Source organism: Microtus ochrogaster, linkage group LG3 (genome assembly GCF_000317375.1).
Source record: "Microtus ochrogaster isolate Prairie Vole_2 linkage group LG3, MicOch1.0, whole genome shotgun sequence".
Classification (NCBI taxonomy): Eukaryota; Metazoa; Chordata; class Mammalia; order Rodentia; family Cricetidae; genus Microtus; species Microtus ochrogaster.
The window spans coordinates 42,162,220-42,177,183 of record NC_022029.1 but is presented as its reverse complement, the minus strand read 5'-3'; the positions used below and the strand labels follow the sequence as shown (position 1 = coordinate 42,177,183).

At 44.0% G+C, this 14,964-nt stretch overlaps 2 protein-coding genes across 3 annotated transcripts; one reads left to right on the top strand and one right to left on the bottom strand.

Annotated features, from left to right (window-relative positions):
- Positions 1 to 1,943: 1,943 nt before the first annotated feature.
- On the bottom strand, positions 1,944 to 8,428 carry Ggct (gamma-glutamylcyclotransferase). Of its 2 annotated transcripts, XM_005360815.2 has the most exons (4): positions 8,209 to 8,428; positions 4,766 to 4,911; positions 3,400 to 3,535; positions 1,944 to 2,304 (listed from the first exon to the last, which is right to left on the bottom strand). In XM_005360815.2, the coding sequence occupies exons 1-4, from the start codon at positions 8,347 to 8,349 to the stop codon at positions 2,155 to 2,157; spliced, it is 573 nt and encodes a 190-aa protein (XP_005360872.1). In that variant the 5' UTR covers positions 8,350 to 8,428; the 3' UTR covers positions 1,944 to 2,154. The 2 variants fall into 2 exon arrangements, with proteins under 2 accessions (XP_005360872.1, XP_005360873.1); XM_005360816.3 differs by lacking the exon at positions 3,400 to 3,535 and having other exon boundaries at positions 2,247 to 2,304.
- Positions 8,429 to 8,623: 195 nt separating this feature from the next.
- Pudp (pseudouridine 5'-phosphatase) lies at positions 8,624 to 14,440 on the top strand. The gene is made up of 2 exons (XM_005360814.2): positions 8,624 to 8,687; positions 12,866 to 14,440. Exon 2 carries the CDS (start codon positions 12,883 to 12,885, stop codon positions 13,570 to 13,572), a length of 690 nt encoding a protein of 229 aa, XP_005360871.1. The 5' UTR covers positions 8,624 to 8,687; positions 12,866 to 12,882; the 3' UTR covers positions 13,573 to 14,440.
- The last annotated feature ends 524 nt before the right edge of the window (positions 14,441 to 14,964 follow it).

The following is a 14,964-nucleotide window of genomic DNA, read 5'->3' as shown; positions in this document are numbered from 1 at the left end:
GGCCTGTTTTACATAGCCAGGCTGTCCTTTTCCTGGTACCGTCACTAGAGCAGACTGTGTGTGTCCAAGCATGTCCTCTTTGGTACTTCTGGGGTGCTGCCTTTCTTAGTTACAAACCTGAACTGTACCAGGCAAAAGAGAAAGCAGAGAATTTAGCACGCGGGGCCTTGGGTCTTGAGGCCCTACTGAAGTCTCTGCCACTTCCCCATTCAGGCTTGCCCTAGTTTGTTACATGAATAATGAGAGATTTTAGTTATACTTAACTGGAGAAATAGAGAAAAGCACACCTACTCTGTCTTCCCATCTATCAGTCTCCATACAACCCTATTTTAAACTGGTGTGGGTTTTCTGTCTGTCATTTTGAGATGAGGCTTCACTATGCTGATCAGACTGGACTCAGGCAATCCTCCCACCTCAACCCAGGACTATACCGAGTGCTAGGACAAACACACAGATCCAGTCTAGCTAGGTTGTTGTTCTAAAAATAGCTATAAAACCTTCATTTGTGTGAGTATGTTCATGTGGGGGAGGGTGTGCAGATGCCAGAGGCCAACCTTGGTGTCATTCCTTAGGAGCCACTGACCTCCCTCTGCAGGGTCTCTCAGCAGCCCAGGGACTCTCCAAGCAGGTTAGGGTTGCTAGTTTAGGGAGCCCCAGAGACCCACCAGTCTCTGCTTTTCCAGCATGAGAATTGCAAGCTTGTAATGCCATGCCCAGCTTTGTTGTTGTTGTTTGTTTGGGTTTTGTTGTTGTTGTTGTTTGTTTGGGTTTTGTTGTTGTTGTTGTTTTGGACTAAGAACTGAACTTGGGTCTCATGCTTGTATGGGAAGCACTTTACCAACTGAGCAGTTTCCCCAGCTCTAAGTTTCTATTCTCTCTGCTTTCACTCGTGGGAACAACTGGGGCTAGCAAGTGGGAGCCAAGTCAGTCCTTCCCAAGGGTTCTAGTTTCTTATCTGACTCTGTACAGGAATGTTCAGGAACATCCAGGGCTATATTCCAGGACGCAGGGGTCATTTCTTCCCAGTATTTTTCTTTCAGTTCACGATTCACCTCTCTTTTTCTGGGAGAGGGGCTGGAACAGTTTGAAGATTTCTCTTATTTTTCTGCAATCTAGGATCTAAATGTAATTACTTTTCTTAGTTTTTCAAGAATTGTATTGTTTGTTAAAGGGCCCAAACCACTGGTTTAAAAAAAAAAAGTGGATCCCCTGCCACACATGATAGGACACACCTGGAACTCTAGATCTAGGAAGGTTGAAAGGCAAGTCGATCCTGAATACAAGGCCACTCTGGCCTAGAGTGAGCTATGTCTCAAAAAACAAAAGAAGTCCCAAAACTTGATATGATTGCTAATACTAAGTGCCAGGCTGTCCCAAGCTTGCCATGTTTCCTCACGACACCTTCAGAATAAGCTTCAGATATAGGCGTTTGCATTATCCCCATTCACACAGGAGAGGCAGCTAAGGTACAGAGGCACAAAGAAGCGCAAGTCTTACAACTGGACAGTGGTGACGCTCAGCGGGGCCTAGTGGCACAGGACTGTATGTACTCCCAACTACAGGAGAAGCAGAGACAAGAGGGACACAGGTTCAAGGCCAGCGCATGACTCCAGATCCACAACCCCACTTAAGGCAGACTCCCTGAGGCCGAGGCTGCTCTGTGCAGTCTGAGGTGGAGCACTTGCCGGGAAACCCCTTACAGTCATGAATGTACTCGCTTCTCGAGGGACAGTGTATTGTCTTTCTGCGTCTCAAAATTTTGTCACCAACTCTCCACAGTTTGCTTACTCTTACAAGCTGATCAAAACAAGCAGAAACCAGAGCAAGTGCAGCAATGTGCCACCGGGCTGCAAACCTACCCTGTGCAAGAGCACACTGAGATGCTTCCATGTGACTCGGGATCGAAATATGTCCGCGGGAGAACGCACAGCCGTCACCACTTCACACTCCAGGACCTCCTGGCCCCCTTTAATTGCCGAAATCTTATCCCCATTCCAAATCTTTTGTACAGTTGAAAATATGGAACTACCAAAGTGAGAAGCCCCTTCACAGAACTGTTGAAAACCAATAGATCACAAACAGGAGGTCCCAGGTTCCTGCTTGCAAACACTAAAAACATTCCATCCCAGCACACAGAAATACCCTTGGGTCCTGTTATGTTCCATACAGCTTTGACTCCCCCTTTTTGATGATTTCTTCCATTTCGTCTGAGATCTTCCCTTTATAGTCGTTTGGTTCTATGGCTTTTAACTTCTCTTGATACTCCAGTGGCAAACCGTTTTCTTTCGCACCCATGCAGATAACCTAGAAGGGGTTAAAACAAGGACGTCCTTTTCGTTAGGGGCATGCTTTAGTGTACCATAGCTTGGTCTGACTGTCAAACGTCCACAATATTGGCTTTAGATGACTAAAGAATCAATACTTTGTTAAAAAAAAAAAAAAAAAAAAACTAGCCACAGCCACTGTTCCTCATTCTGAGGGTGTCTGCAGAAGGGGTCTCAAAGCAGCTTGAAGCATCGTCAGAGTATCAGTTCCACTCAATGGCATGACTTAAAATGTTTTATATTAAGACAAAATGTACTGTTATAGTATAAGATTTATGTGATGTTTTAAGAAAAATTACATTTTTTTTTTTTTTTTTTTTTTTGGTTTCTTAGAGACAGGGTTTCTCTGTGTTACAGTCCTAGCTGTCCTGGAACTAGTTCTTGAAGACCAGACTGGCCTCGAACTCACAAAGATCCACCTGCCTCTGCCTCCCAAGTGCTGGGATTAGAGGCATGCGCCACCACCGCCTGGCAAAAACTTACAACCTTTAAAAAAAAAAATAAAAAGGCAAAGCTTTTAGGCAGCAGCTGTCAATGCCACTGTCTACTTCTGCTTAGAAGAGACACAGAGGACAAGGGATCCCCAAGATGGGCACCATGCCAGAGGCTCAGCTCCTGTGTTACACCCTCTACATCAGCCAGGTCTCCACAGGTCACACAAGGTACCTAACCTTGGGTTTCTACCAAGGGGCATCCGGCCTCATCCCACTTGGATTTTGTGTTTTGGAGGGTGGATTCCCTGACTCCAAAAGGCCTAGCGACCTTTCCATTTAGGGAAGAAAATACTTCAGCAACGGAAAACACACTCCCCCTTCATGAAAAAAATTAATCTGTTCTATGAGCTACTGTTTGTTAAAGAAAAAAATTATAAAATTATAAAAAAATTATAGTATGTATAGACTATTATACATATATAATAGATACTATAAATCTATTAAAATATACTTTCTTTATTTAAAACATTTTGATTAAAACACTGATATGGGATTTCAAGTTTGTAAAAGCTTTCTAACAATGAAACGCCCTCTAACTCAGCCCAGTGGAGTTAAAGATTGCGCACAGCCCAGTAGCTCACCTTCTTATACTGTGGTGATGGGGGAGCGCTCTCGTAATTCGTCATCAGGTAACTTCGACAGGTTATTTCTTTCCCTTCCTGAGTAGACACTTTAATTTCTATTACAACATATACTCCACTTTTAACTCCTTCTTGCCTGAAACCAAATGAAGAACACTTTAACCACATTTAGGAGACTGGTTTATAAGGTAAGATGCTTAACTTAAGTTGAAGTATAAGATTAACCCTGTATCTGCATAGGCATGTTTGCTCACTAAGTGTCACCATGTCAAATATACACTTAGCATTTTTTTGTAACCACTATGCAGCCCTGTCTAGCCTGGAACTCACTATGTAGACGAGGCTGGGTTCAAACACACAAAGATCCACTTGCTTCTGTCTTCCAGGTGCTGAAATTAAACATTTGCCCAGCCTTGCTTTTGTGCACTACCATGTCCGATATGCTTAGCATTTTAATGTTGCAGCTGGCTTCTGGATCCATAGATCCAACCAACTTTGGACTGAAAATATTTTCTAAAACTTGGGTCTTAACTGAACATATGCAGATTCTCTTCCTGGTCCTTATTTCCTTAAAAGGAAAGCTATTCCAGTAAACTACACTGATATTGTATATGCAGTGAAGTAACCCCAGGTGATGCTGCAATGCATGTGGGTACCAGCAGGTCACATGCACGCATGTATCACTTTACAGAAGGGACTTAACATCTGTAGATTCTGTGAACAAAGACAACAAGCGCACTGGTACACTCATGCAGATCTCTGTATGTTTTTTTGTCTGAAAACATGCTTCAATCTGCTTATTTGTACCTCTGTGCCCTGAAGCACTACCCTGAAGCAAGAGGGTACCTGAAGAGGAAGCAGAGGCTCTGCTTCCTCCAGCTTCAGCCAAGTACAGCACACTATGCTCTTTTCAAGGCCAGCTCTTCCTGGCAGTGTGCATCATATCAGGCACGCCTTCACACAACTCTGAGAATTTTAGTTCTACTGTATTTTTCAATGTCTTTACAAATTCTTTTTAGTTATCCACGTGTAACCTCAAAGAATTGAAAAAAAAAACAGAACCAACACATTTTCAAAATCAATAAAAAATGCAACAATTATAAAAAGCTTCATGACTTTTTGCATTGTGAAACCAAAAAGATAATTTTAATAAAAGAAACAGAATTTAAAAACCAGGGCTTCTGTCTTTTTGCCTGAGACTGCGAACATTGCCCTGACCCAATCAGTAAGCGTGCCTCTTGTAGATTTACAAATAAACCGCAGTTTCTAACTGTCGCACTAGCTATGAAGTATAGTGTACCTATAGCGCATCCGCAGACGCGACTGCTGTCAGAACTATTGTAACTTATAATTAGAAGCCACCTACTCATCCAGGGAACTCAAATTGCTTTTGTTCATTCTCCACACTACTCCCCACACTTCGTCGCCAGGACTTTGAAAAATGGTAGCTATACCTCCATGCCACCTCTCACTTGTTTTGCCTTGGAAATTGCCAAAGTCGAGCTTAAAGTCCTGCAAAGGAAACAAAGCGATATAGGATCAATACCTATTTTAGCAAGAATTCCTCTCTTCAAAATACAAATGATTTGCCTTGAACTCCATGCGAGAAAAAACATTCGATAACCTTTGTTTTCGTGTACAAAAGTGTGGAAAATAAAGATAAACAGACCAAGACCCAAATCTCAAGGACTATAGATTCATTCTTACTTTCCTTTAAAAATGAAGCTTGCTCTGAACATAAAGGCATCTAAATATAAAAAAAAAACCTCAAGGAAATCCAATATGTCATATAGTAGCTTTAGCTTTCATTTTGCAAAGGACTTCTCCGTCTACTTAAATGCACGTGTATTTTCACTTAGACTGGGTGATGTTACATGTCTGCACAGTATCTTACCTGAATCACTGTATTTATGCTAAGTGAGCTGGTTTAGGGTGTATGAGCATTAATCTTCATGAACTGTATCAATTTATTTCCAGTACCTAAGAGCAGCTAATACTTACTGAATATTCATTATGTGCTATATACATTAGCTGCTACTTTACATGGACCAGTGTTTTACTTAATTTACGGCAGAAAAATTACAGTGTAGAAGGATTAAGTCACTTCCCTAAAGTCTTATAACTAACAAATAACAGAGCCTCCATTCTAAGTTAGCTTGTATGATCATCGATGGGCAACCAGAGGGAGGGCATCTGCCTTGTGTGGCCTAAGATGTCCTTCAATCTCTTCACAGCACACAGGATGGACTAAATGACAGTGCTGTAGTCCTTTTTGGTCACCTCTGTTTCCTCAAAAATTTTGTTCGATAACACAGAGAAAATGCTGGTCCAAGTACCCAAGACCTTCCAGCAGCATACTGGGTATTCTAACATCAGTAGAAGAGACTGGCAGCAGGCTTGCTAAATGCGGCAGGCATTGATGTGGAATAATCCTTCCTTACTCTGATATGTATCACTCTCATTGGTTAATAAAGAAGCTAAGACTGGCCTATAGTAAGGCAGGATAAAGTTAGGCAGGACAATCAAACTGAGGATACCGGGATGAAGGGCTGAGTCAGGGAAGACATCAGTTGGCTACTGAGAAAGCAGGACGTATAAAAAAAAAAATGAGGTAACAAGCCATGAGCTACATGGTGAAGCATAGGTAAGAAATATGGGTTAATTTAAGTGTAAGAGTTAGCTAGTAATTAGCCTGAGCTATCTTCCAAGCATTTATAAGTAGCATTAAGCCTCTGTGCTGGTTATTTGAGAGCAGGCAGCTGGGACAGGAAAGCTCTGCCTATAGGCAGTTTCATTCCATTTGGTTCCAAGGTTCACTGCACATGTGTGACACAGCAGCCACCTCTCCAGCCCTCTCTTCTGATTTGAGGTTGACCTGATCTTCTCACCTCTTTGTCAACTCCTTTCTACTTCCCATCTTGAAATGTCAGGGTTTCTTGGGGTTCAACTTAGGTCCTTTTTGAATTTAGCAATGTTCTCAGACAGCCTCACCACCTCCGGCAGCTTCTAATACCACCGAATGCTTCGGTCACCTCTAAAACCAGTCCGCGTCTCTATTATGAGACACAAAAGAATTAGAGCACAGTACTGCCTAACAAATGCTCACTGATATTTTCCTGTTCACCTGGCTGTCTAGGTAGCGTCTCAAACTCAATTATATTCGAAGTTGGTTCATAAGTTTTCCCTCCCAAACCTGATTCTCCTCGGTAAACATTGCCGCCATCCTCTACCTGCTTGTGCAAAAACTTGAGTCATATTTGTATTGCTTCCCTTCACACACAATCACCAACGTTCAATGATGTCATCTTCTAGGTATTGCTCAGAGCCATCTACCTTCCCTGACACCACCCTGCTAGACCATAGTGGCATTATCTCTGAAATGAACATGGCAAAATCTCAACTAGACTTCCAATAGCCACACTTGCTCCATTTTGCACAGTAACCAGGATGCGCTTACAAAGATGTAAGTCCCGTCATTTGCTTTGATCCTCAGGGCCCGCAAGAGATGTCCAAAGGTCTCTGTGGTCACATTAAGATGTGATACTTTCTTATCTCTCCAGTCCTCATGCCACATGTTAGAGACTCCAGCTACTTTGACTGGAACAACCACTTCCTCTTTTCTCAGGTCCTTTGAACAAGTACCTTATCTTGGTTTCTGTTTGATTTTTGCTCTTCATCTTTCCATTCTGGTCTTAGCTTAAAAGTTATATTCAGGAGGGCTTTCCTGAGCATCTTGGTTAGATTCTCTGGTCATATAATGTCCTCTTCTAAGGCTAACCACAGCTATAATTTATTATTTATGCGATATTTCTTTCCTGTGCCCTGACTAACCATTTGAGCTTCCTTCCTGCACACTTTGGAGTTTCGGGTAGGCAGTACAGAGCATGACTCCCAGTTTTCAAACTTCAAAGGCTAGAAGTTGGTTAGCAATGAGGACATGGATACATGTTGAGACTTAGCCATTTAGGGTACCCAGAGAGGCTCTCAATTAGAGCTAGTGTTCAAGATCATCAGGGATTCCACTCTAGGTTTCAGAAACTACAGGGCTATGGCATAGCAGCAGGCAAGAGCCAGCTCCACATCGATTGACTAGTTCAGGAAAGGTGCAGCGCAGGACTGGGCTGGTCCTCTCCTCCGAGGCTGGTTTTACACACACCGGACCTGCCTGTTTACTCAGCTCCGTACTCCAGTCTTTCAACAGGATGAGCTCTCTAACATCCTCTAACATCTTCCAACATCCTCTCTCCGGCCCCCTTTCTTTCTTACACCTGCCGGTTTCTGTTGCCTGAAACCAAGAACTCTGACAAGGTTAGCAAAGATCGTGCGTACTTGGCTCAAGTTATCAAAGGCACGACACACAATCGGACTGTACACAGGTAGGTCTTCCAAGTAGCGAGGCTGCTCAGTCATCTTTGTAAGCCCAGCACTGAGTGCCAGAAGAATACGTATTAAATAAGCAAATGAACTGTGGTCAAGAGCAACAGTTCACCAGAGTTAAAGTTTATTGGATAGGGACACTGAGGACTCCTGAGGGAGCACCTCCATATGAAAGACACGACTCCAGGTTCTGATCCAGGTCTCAAGACCAGGACCACTCAGATCTGGAGAAAAAGATACACAGAATTTCAAAAAACTGTGGGGACAAAGGCATGCACAGGATGGAAAGCAGCTAGTTCCCATAGATGGCATCCGATAGGATGGTGGGAAAGGACAGCCGGTGGAGGGCTGCGAACCCTGAGGGTAGCCAAAGGTTCCCGGGAGGGATCGCCCCTGGCCGGCTCTCCCGGTAGTGGGCACAACGGTACTGACCTGCAGGCGCGCCACGCAGCAGAACACGGCGGAGGGGTTTCGCAGGTGGATCCTCTCGGTCAGTAGGTTGCTGCCGTAGGCGAAATACAGGAACGTCTCCCCCTCCTGGCCCGCGTGGTCCTCACAGCCGGAGCTCGCCATACCTGCCAGTCCACGCCAGCAGCTGCAGGTACTGGTGAGCACGGCCGGCGCTGCCGCAGGAGCAGCGCGCAGCCACCCACGGGTGAGCGCAGAGGAGTGGGCGGAGCTTCGGAGAGAGCGCGCTGAGGATTGGCTGCCTGCCTGCAGGCGTGAGCCGACTACAGTGATTGGTCCGTCTGCACCTCCCCCACTAGGATCGCCTACCCATTGGATGGACTCCTCGGATGTCCGGCCCCCTGCCTAAGGCTACGCTGATTGGCGGATCTAACGGCAGCGCGAGAGCGGCTACACGTTTCCGTGTTCTCCCGGCCTGGACGCCCCTGGTTTCCCACGCGCAGGTAAGACAAGGCCTCGCACTGCTCCGTCTTAGCCTGGAACTCGGGGCAATCCTCCTGCCTCAACCTCCCTAGAGCGGGGACGGCTAATCCAACAAGCTTTGTAGGGATCCTTCACTCTGGATACCTGGGGCGCCCTTCCCTGTGTTCAGATCCCGACATGTTTGCTCGCCGTTTCCTCTTTTTAAAAACGAATCACCCAAAACCTCTATGCTTTAATAATCTTGAAATGAAGATAGGAGTGCAAACTGAAAGCCTAGGGTAATGACTGCCATTGGCCCTCAGATATTGATATAAATACAACTCCACACTAACAGGGGCCAAGATTCCTGGAGATTGAATCCAGGTCAAAGCTGGGAGTGAACAGTACCTCTTAGAAGAGCACGCTAGAAAGGGAGAATCCTGAGACAAGCAAGGTCCTTCCTAAAAGACTACCCACTAGACAAAATGAAAACAATTCGAGCCTCAAAACATTGGGAAACTAAACTGAACGTTAGCATTAAATGTGTCATTGCCCTCAGGAAGTAAGCCACATTAAAACGGAAAACAAAACCAGATTGCCACACTGTCAGTGGTGAACATTTCATCCTTTACTCTTAAAAAAAGTGGTTATTTAAGAAAATAGTGTTTGCCGGGCTATGGTGGTGCATGCCTTTAATCCCAGCACTCAGGAGGCAGAGGCAGGCAGATCTCTGTGAGTTCGAGACCAGCCTGGTTTACAGAGCTAGTTCCAGGACAGGCTCCAAAGCCACAGAGAAACCCTGTCTCGAAAAACCAAAAAAGAAAAGAAAGAAGAAAATAGTGTTTAAGCCGGGCGGTGGTGGCGCGCGCCTTTAATCCCAGCACTGGGGAGGCAGAGGCAGGCAGATCTCTGAGTTCAAGGCCAGCCTGGGCTACAAGAGCTAGTTCCAGGACAGGCTCCAAAGCTACAGAGAAACCCTGTAGTGTGTTTATTCTGCCTTTCTAGTGCTGGCTGTATTTTTGGAAACCCAAATATACCAGCTATATGCAGGAAAGAGGGTAGACCATCATGATTCAGTCTCTACTGAAACAAACCTTCTTGTCAGGAGCATCAGGGAACTGCTTGTCGGGAAGGCCACAGGGGTGTTTGTAGGGTTTCAGGTAGTCCCCCAGGGATCACTGCTAATCATGGGGGAGGGGGACCAGGGCCACCTGCGAAGCCTGAACTCTCACCTGATGGCAAGTCAATCTGGTCACCAATAAAGACTAGCCCGACATAGTCTTCTGATTTGAAACAACACGGAACTCCGCATCTGCGAGTTATGAGCTACAAAGGTCTCGCAACATAAGCTTTTTTAGAAACCATTCACGTGGAAGGAAAAGTGGAAACAGTCAGGAACACCTAGAACCTATCTCTTAAATTACTGTGATTAAAAATAAAAGGTAAGGCTGGGGCTCGCTAGATGAATAAGCAGGCATAGGCACTTGCTACCAAGCCAGAAGATTTGAGAGTTAGATCTCCAGGTCCCAGGAAAGATTCAAAGATTCAGTCCTACAGATTTCCTTTGATCTCTAAATTATCTGAAGTTCATAATGTCTGTACTGCAGAGTACTGTAATTTAAGGCTTTGTTTTAAAAATTTGCTTATCTAAATATGGGTTTGGGTTTTTTTTGTTTGTTGTTTTTTAAGACAAAAGTTTTGCAATTGCAATGTTGTCTAGTGTTGGGGGTCACGTGAGAGGAACAGCAAGCAGCTTCGGAATTTATGGAGTCAACATAAACAGGCTGGGTGAGCCTTGGAGCGGAGAGCTCAAGAACTGTGTGTCCTGAGGACTTTATGCTGTTGTTGAGCACAGCTCTGCTTATTGCCCTCGAGGTCACCATGTCCCTCATAATCTGAGTTGTCTGAAAACTCTCGGAGTTTCTAGCCCCTCAATGGGCAGTGTTACTGGTACCCACAATAATAGTGATTGGCCTTTTCCAAGCATTGATGCAGGAGTTTATTAATGATTTAACCACCACCCTTGGAAAGAAATTTAGAACCGGGAGGTGATGGTACACGCCTTTAAACCCAGCAGTCGGTAGGCAGAGGCAGGAGAATCTCTGAGTTTGAGGCCAGCCTGGTCTACAGAGTGAGTTCCAGGAAAGTCAAAGATACATAGAAACCATGTCTCAGAGAGAAGAGAGGAAGAGAGACTTAGTAAAGTTAGATTATTGTGTTTTTGTTATTGGCTCTGATGTAGAAAATCTTGGGAAACGATTTAATGTTTAGAAAGGCACACTTTTAATAGCTGAACAAGGGATGAGAGCAAAGGCAAGCAGTCTGGTTATTACTAGCTGACACGCCTTTCTTGCTAAAGATGAGTTGGTGATCAAAGATGATGATTAATTTCCTGTACCCATTTTTGCCCTGGCATCCTGGTATGATTTAATAGAAAATTCGTGATGAGTGGGTGTGTTGCACTCTGAGGACTTAAAGCAGAAATGGCTTTTTATATATATAAAAGTTTAGATTAGTAATTCTTTTAGGATTTTTTTTATAAGATTACCTTTTGAGATAAATAGTAAAATGTTTGGTCCTTTCTTTGTAACCACAAAATACAGCTTGCTGGTAAAAGAACTGACTGAGACCCTTGCTTGCCTATGCTTTGTTAATCTATAACAAGTTGCTTAGGCATGAATGTATAAAGGTCCTTGGGAGTGATTTGTTTTTCACCTGTATTATGCAAAATGTTTAATCATCTAAGGGTAATGTGAAACATGCTGGGTTGTTTGTTTAGTTTTTTTTTTACTTGCATTCATTGTAGTAATTCATTTAAAAAATAGATTGTAACCACATTGTAAATTTTTTATTGTTTGAAAGATTTTGCTGGGATATAGAAGTTATACAAAGATATATAGAAGGAAGACATCTAGGAAGAGATAGAAGAGAACAACTGGGGAAAAGAAGAAGAGAGCATCAGGGTAGAAGAAGAGAACAGAGAAAGATTGAGCAGGAGTGACAGAAAGAGAAAAATAAATGAACAAGGAAGCTTTGGCCCCTAGAAAAGACCCTGTGTGTCTGTGCATCTGTCCAGCAGTTCACCTATTCCGTATCTTCTCTCTAGTCTCTCTGACCTGCTGAACTCTCTCTCCATCCTAAGTACTGGCATTATAATCCAGTCCCCGCAGATCCAGCAATTTAATTAAAGGTTATTTCTTTTCTCTTCTTGTACATCTTTCAGATGGCTTAATTTCATGGCTGTTAATTATTCTCTACACTTTTTTGTGAAAAAAATTCTAAAATGAATAATTAATGTTTTCTTAAACTCTGAAAGTCTTGCTAATTCCAGATATTTATTTAGCTATCCCATGGAAAATGTGTGCAAAGCACTATTGGCCAGCAAGGGGCAGTAAGTAGCAAGGTTAATTCTGGCTTTTGTATTTGTCAATATTTCAACCAAACCCAAGTTAATCCTAGTTAACACTCACCTAACCCTTGTTAACTGAAGCCATAGCCTAAATTCCTTCATTTACTCACTCACTTGTCTCTGCAGAAAGCTCTGTACAGAAGGTACTGTTATCTTGTCACGGGTGTGGACAGGCAAGCTGTAGTTAGCAATGGCTGGAGCAGATCCCACCACTCCTGGGTCCTGCCTCCCAGACTGCCCACCTTGCAGCACTCTGGATAGAATAGGTATATCTATTATAGAGGTATAGTAGATAATACAATAGGGTGCTCTAACTATAATAGTTAATAATAACCACTTCCAGATACACCCTCTATTACAATCCGAGATATTATGAAACATTAGCCTTACTCACTTGATGATAATGATAGCAAGGCCAGATGTCTTCCAAATGCCATCTTTTTTTTAATTTTTTTTAAATTTTTTTTGGTTTTTTTCGAGACAGGGTTTCACTGTAGTTTTAGACCCTCTCCTGGAACTATGTCTTATAGACCAGGCTGGTCTCGAACTCACAGATCTGCCTGCCTCTGCCTCCTGAGTGCTGGGATTAAAGGCGTGCGCCACCACCGCCCAGCCCAAATGCCATCTTTTAATCCAGTTGTCTTTCGAGTTTTTTGATTTTGTGATAAATATTTTGAGCATGAACAAATATAATTCTCTATATATTAACCTATATGGCTATACATTAAAGACAAAATCAATAGCATTATGTCACATTATACAGGTACTATTACTTGTTAATTTATAAATGAACCCCTCCATCCACCCCAGGCTGAGAAGGAGGCACCATGGCGATGCCCCAGCCTCGACGCGTCACCCACCTCATCTTTGACATGGACGGGCTACTTCTGGACACAGAGCGACTGTACTCGGTGGTGTTTCAGGAGCTGTGCGGCCGCTACGGGAAGACATACAGCTGGGAGGTCAAGTCCCTGGTGATGGGGAAGACGGCTCCAGAAGCCGCGCAGATCATCATCGACACCCTGCAGCTGCCCATGTCCAAGGAGGAGCTGGTAGAGGAGAGCCAGGCCAAGCTGGCAGATCTGTTTCCCACGGCTGCCCTCATGCCAGGGGCTGAGAAGCTGATCAAGCACCTCCGAAAGCACAACATCCCCTTTGGCCTGGCCACCAGCTCAGGCTGTGTGTCCTTTGAAATTAAGACCAGAAGGCACAAAGAGTTCTTCGGGTTATTCAACCACATTGTGCTGGGAGATGATCCCGAGGTCAAGAGCGGGAAGCCGTCCCCAGACATATTCCTCTCCTGTGCACGGAGGTTCGATCCCGCTCCTGCCCCAGACATGTGCCTCGTCTTTGAAGATGCCCCCAATGGAGTGGAGGCAGCTCTGGCAGCTGGGATGCAGGTTGTCATGGTTCCTGATGAAAACCTGAGTAGAGACTTAACAAGAAAGGCCACCATGGTGCTGAGTTCCCTGGAGGATTTCCAGCCTGAGCTGTTTGGTCTGCCTGCCTACGAGTGACAGGAGGCAGCCATGGGGTGCTGCCATGGGTCATGTGGCATCCCTGGGGGAACACATGGTCCCTCGGGGCCACATGGCATCCTTGGAGGGGCCAAGTTCAGGGTCCATGCCACTGAGGAGAAAGGGGAAGGCAATGCATAGCACCAGATCGTGCCTGCTTAGACACTGCAGCCTTGTGAACATAGCCATCCCCACCTGGGTGGGCTTGGCCATCTCTCAGGAGTGTGGTTGGGTCAGTAGTTAGCAAACAGAGACGGCCCAGGACACAGCTTGGGTACAGTATGTAATGAAGCGATGTGGTCTGTGAAGGGAATGAACATGCACACAGACCACAGCATTGTGTGACTACACGTGCACCAATATATATCCATACATATATATAAAGTATATATGTAAATGCATAATGTTCCGGAGTGAAATCATATTTGTGTTTATTTCCTTATAATCTTTGTGAATAATGGCATTTGGGAAATGTAAACTCCATACATAGGTGTATGACATCATATATGTACATACGTATATCATGCGCACACGTGTGTGTGTAATAGATCATGTGTATGATACACCGCTCTATCGCCTTCAGGGTGGACATTAATGTAATACCAACTGATGATGAGTCTACTCTCTCCCCTTGCTGACCTTAATGGTGGATTAGCTTTGTGATAGATGAACATCAAGAAATATCCTTCCTCTCCAGCCTCACCATCATCCCAGACACTCTCTGGCCTTGGACTCCGTGCCTGACTGAGCTCCATCTCAAGGAGACCCCTCCATTTCTGCGTATGTCTGTATATCTTTTATCTACACCCTCATCCATGTTGGGGTGTTTTCTACCTCAAGGGAAAAAAATAAAATCTGATTTTCTTGATGTAACAACTTTATTTCAACATTGCTGATTACGTGTCTAGTCTGTTGTTCATTCCTCCATTCCTCTTCAGAACAGTTGTGATGTCTCAGTAACATCCTCACAGCGATGATTTGGTTGTGGAGTATGTTAACGGGAGTCATGATTTTACCTTTAAATAAAATATCCTCCAGCCATCATGAACTGTTTTAATGGTCATATGAATTCTGACATCTGCCTATTGGCCAGTTTCAAGGCACTGTAGGTCAAGGTTTTATATATATATATTAGGGTATGGTAATTGCAGATCATGAACAAGTTCTATGTTTAGCTGTCTTTGTCATGCCTTATAGGTCACCATTACCAGAGTGTACTACAGGAGCCTGTACTAGAAGCCTGAAAAATGTTTTTTTTTTCTTCACTTTTACTTAAATTTTAGAAAGGGCATGGGTTCAGTTCTTTGTAAAAATCTTTTAAATTGCGTTTCCATTTTTGTGAGAATCAGTTAATTATAAGTAAATTTGATGCGTATCTTTGAGAGAGACGGG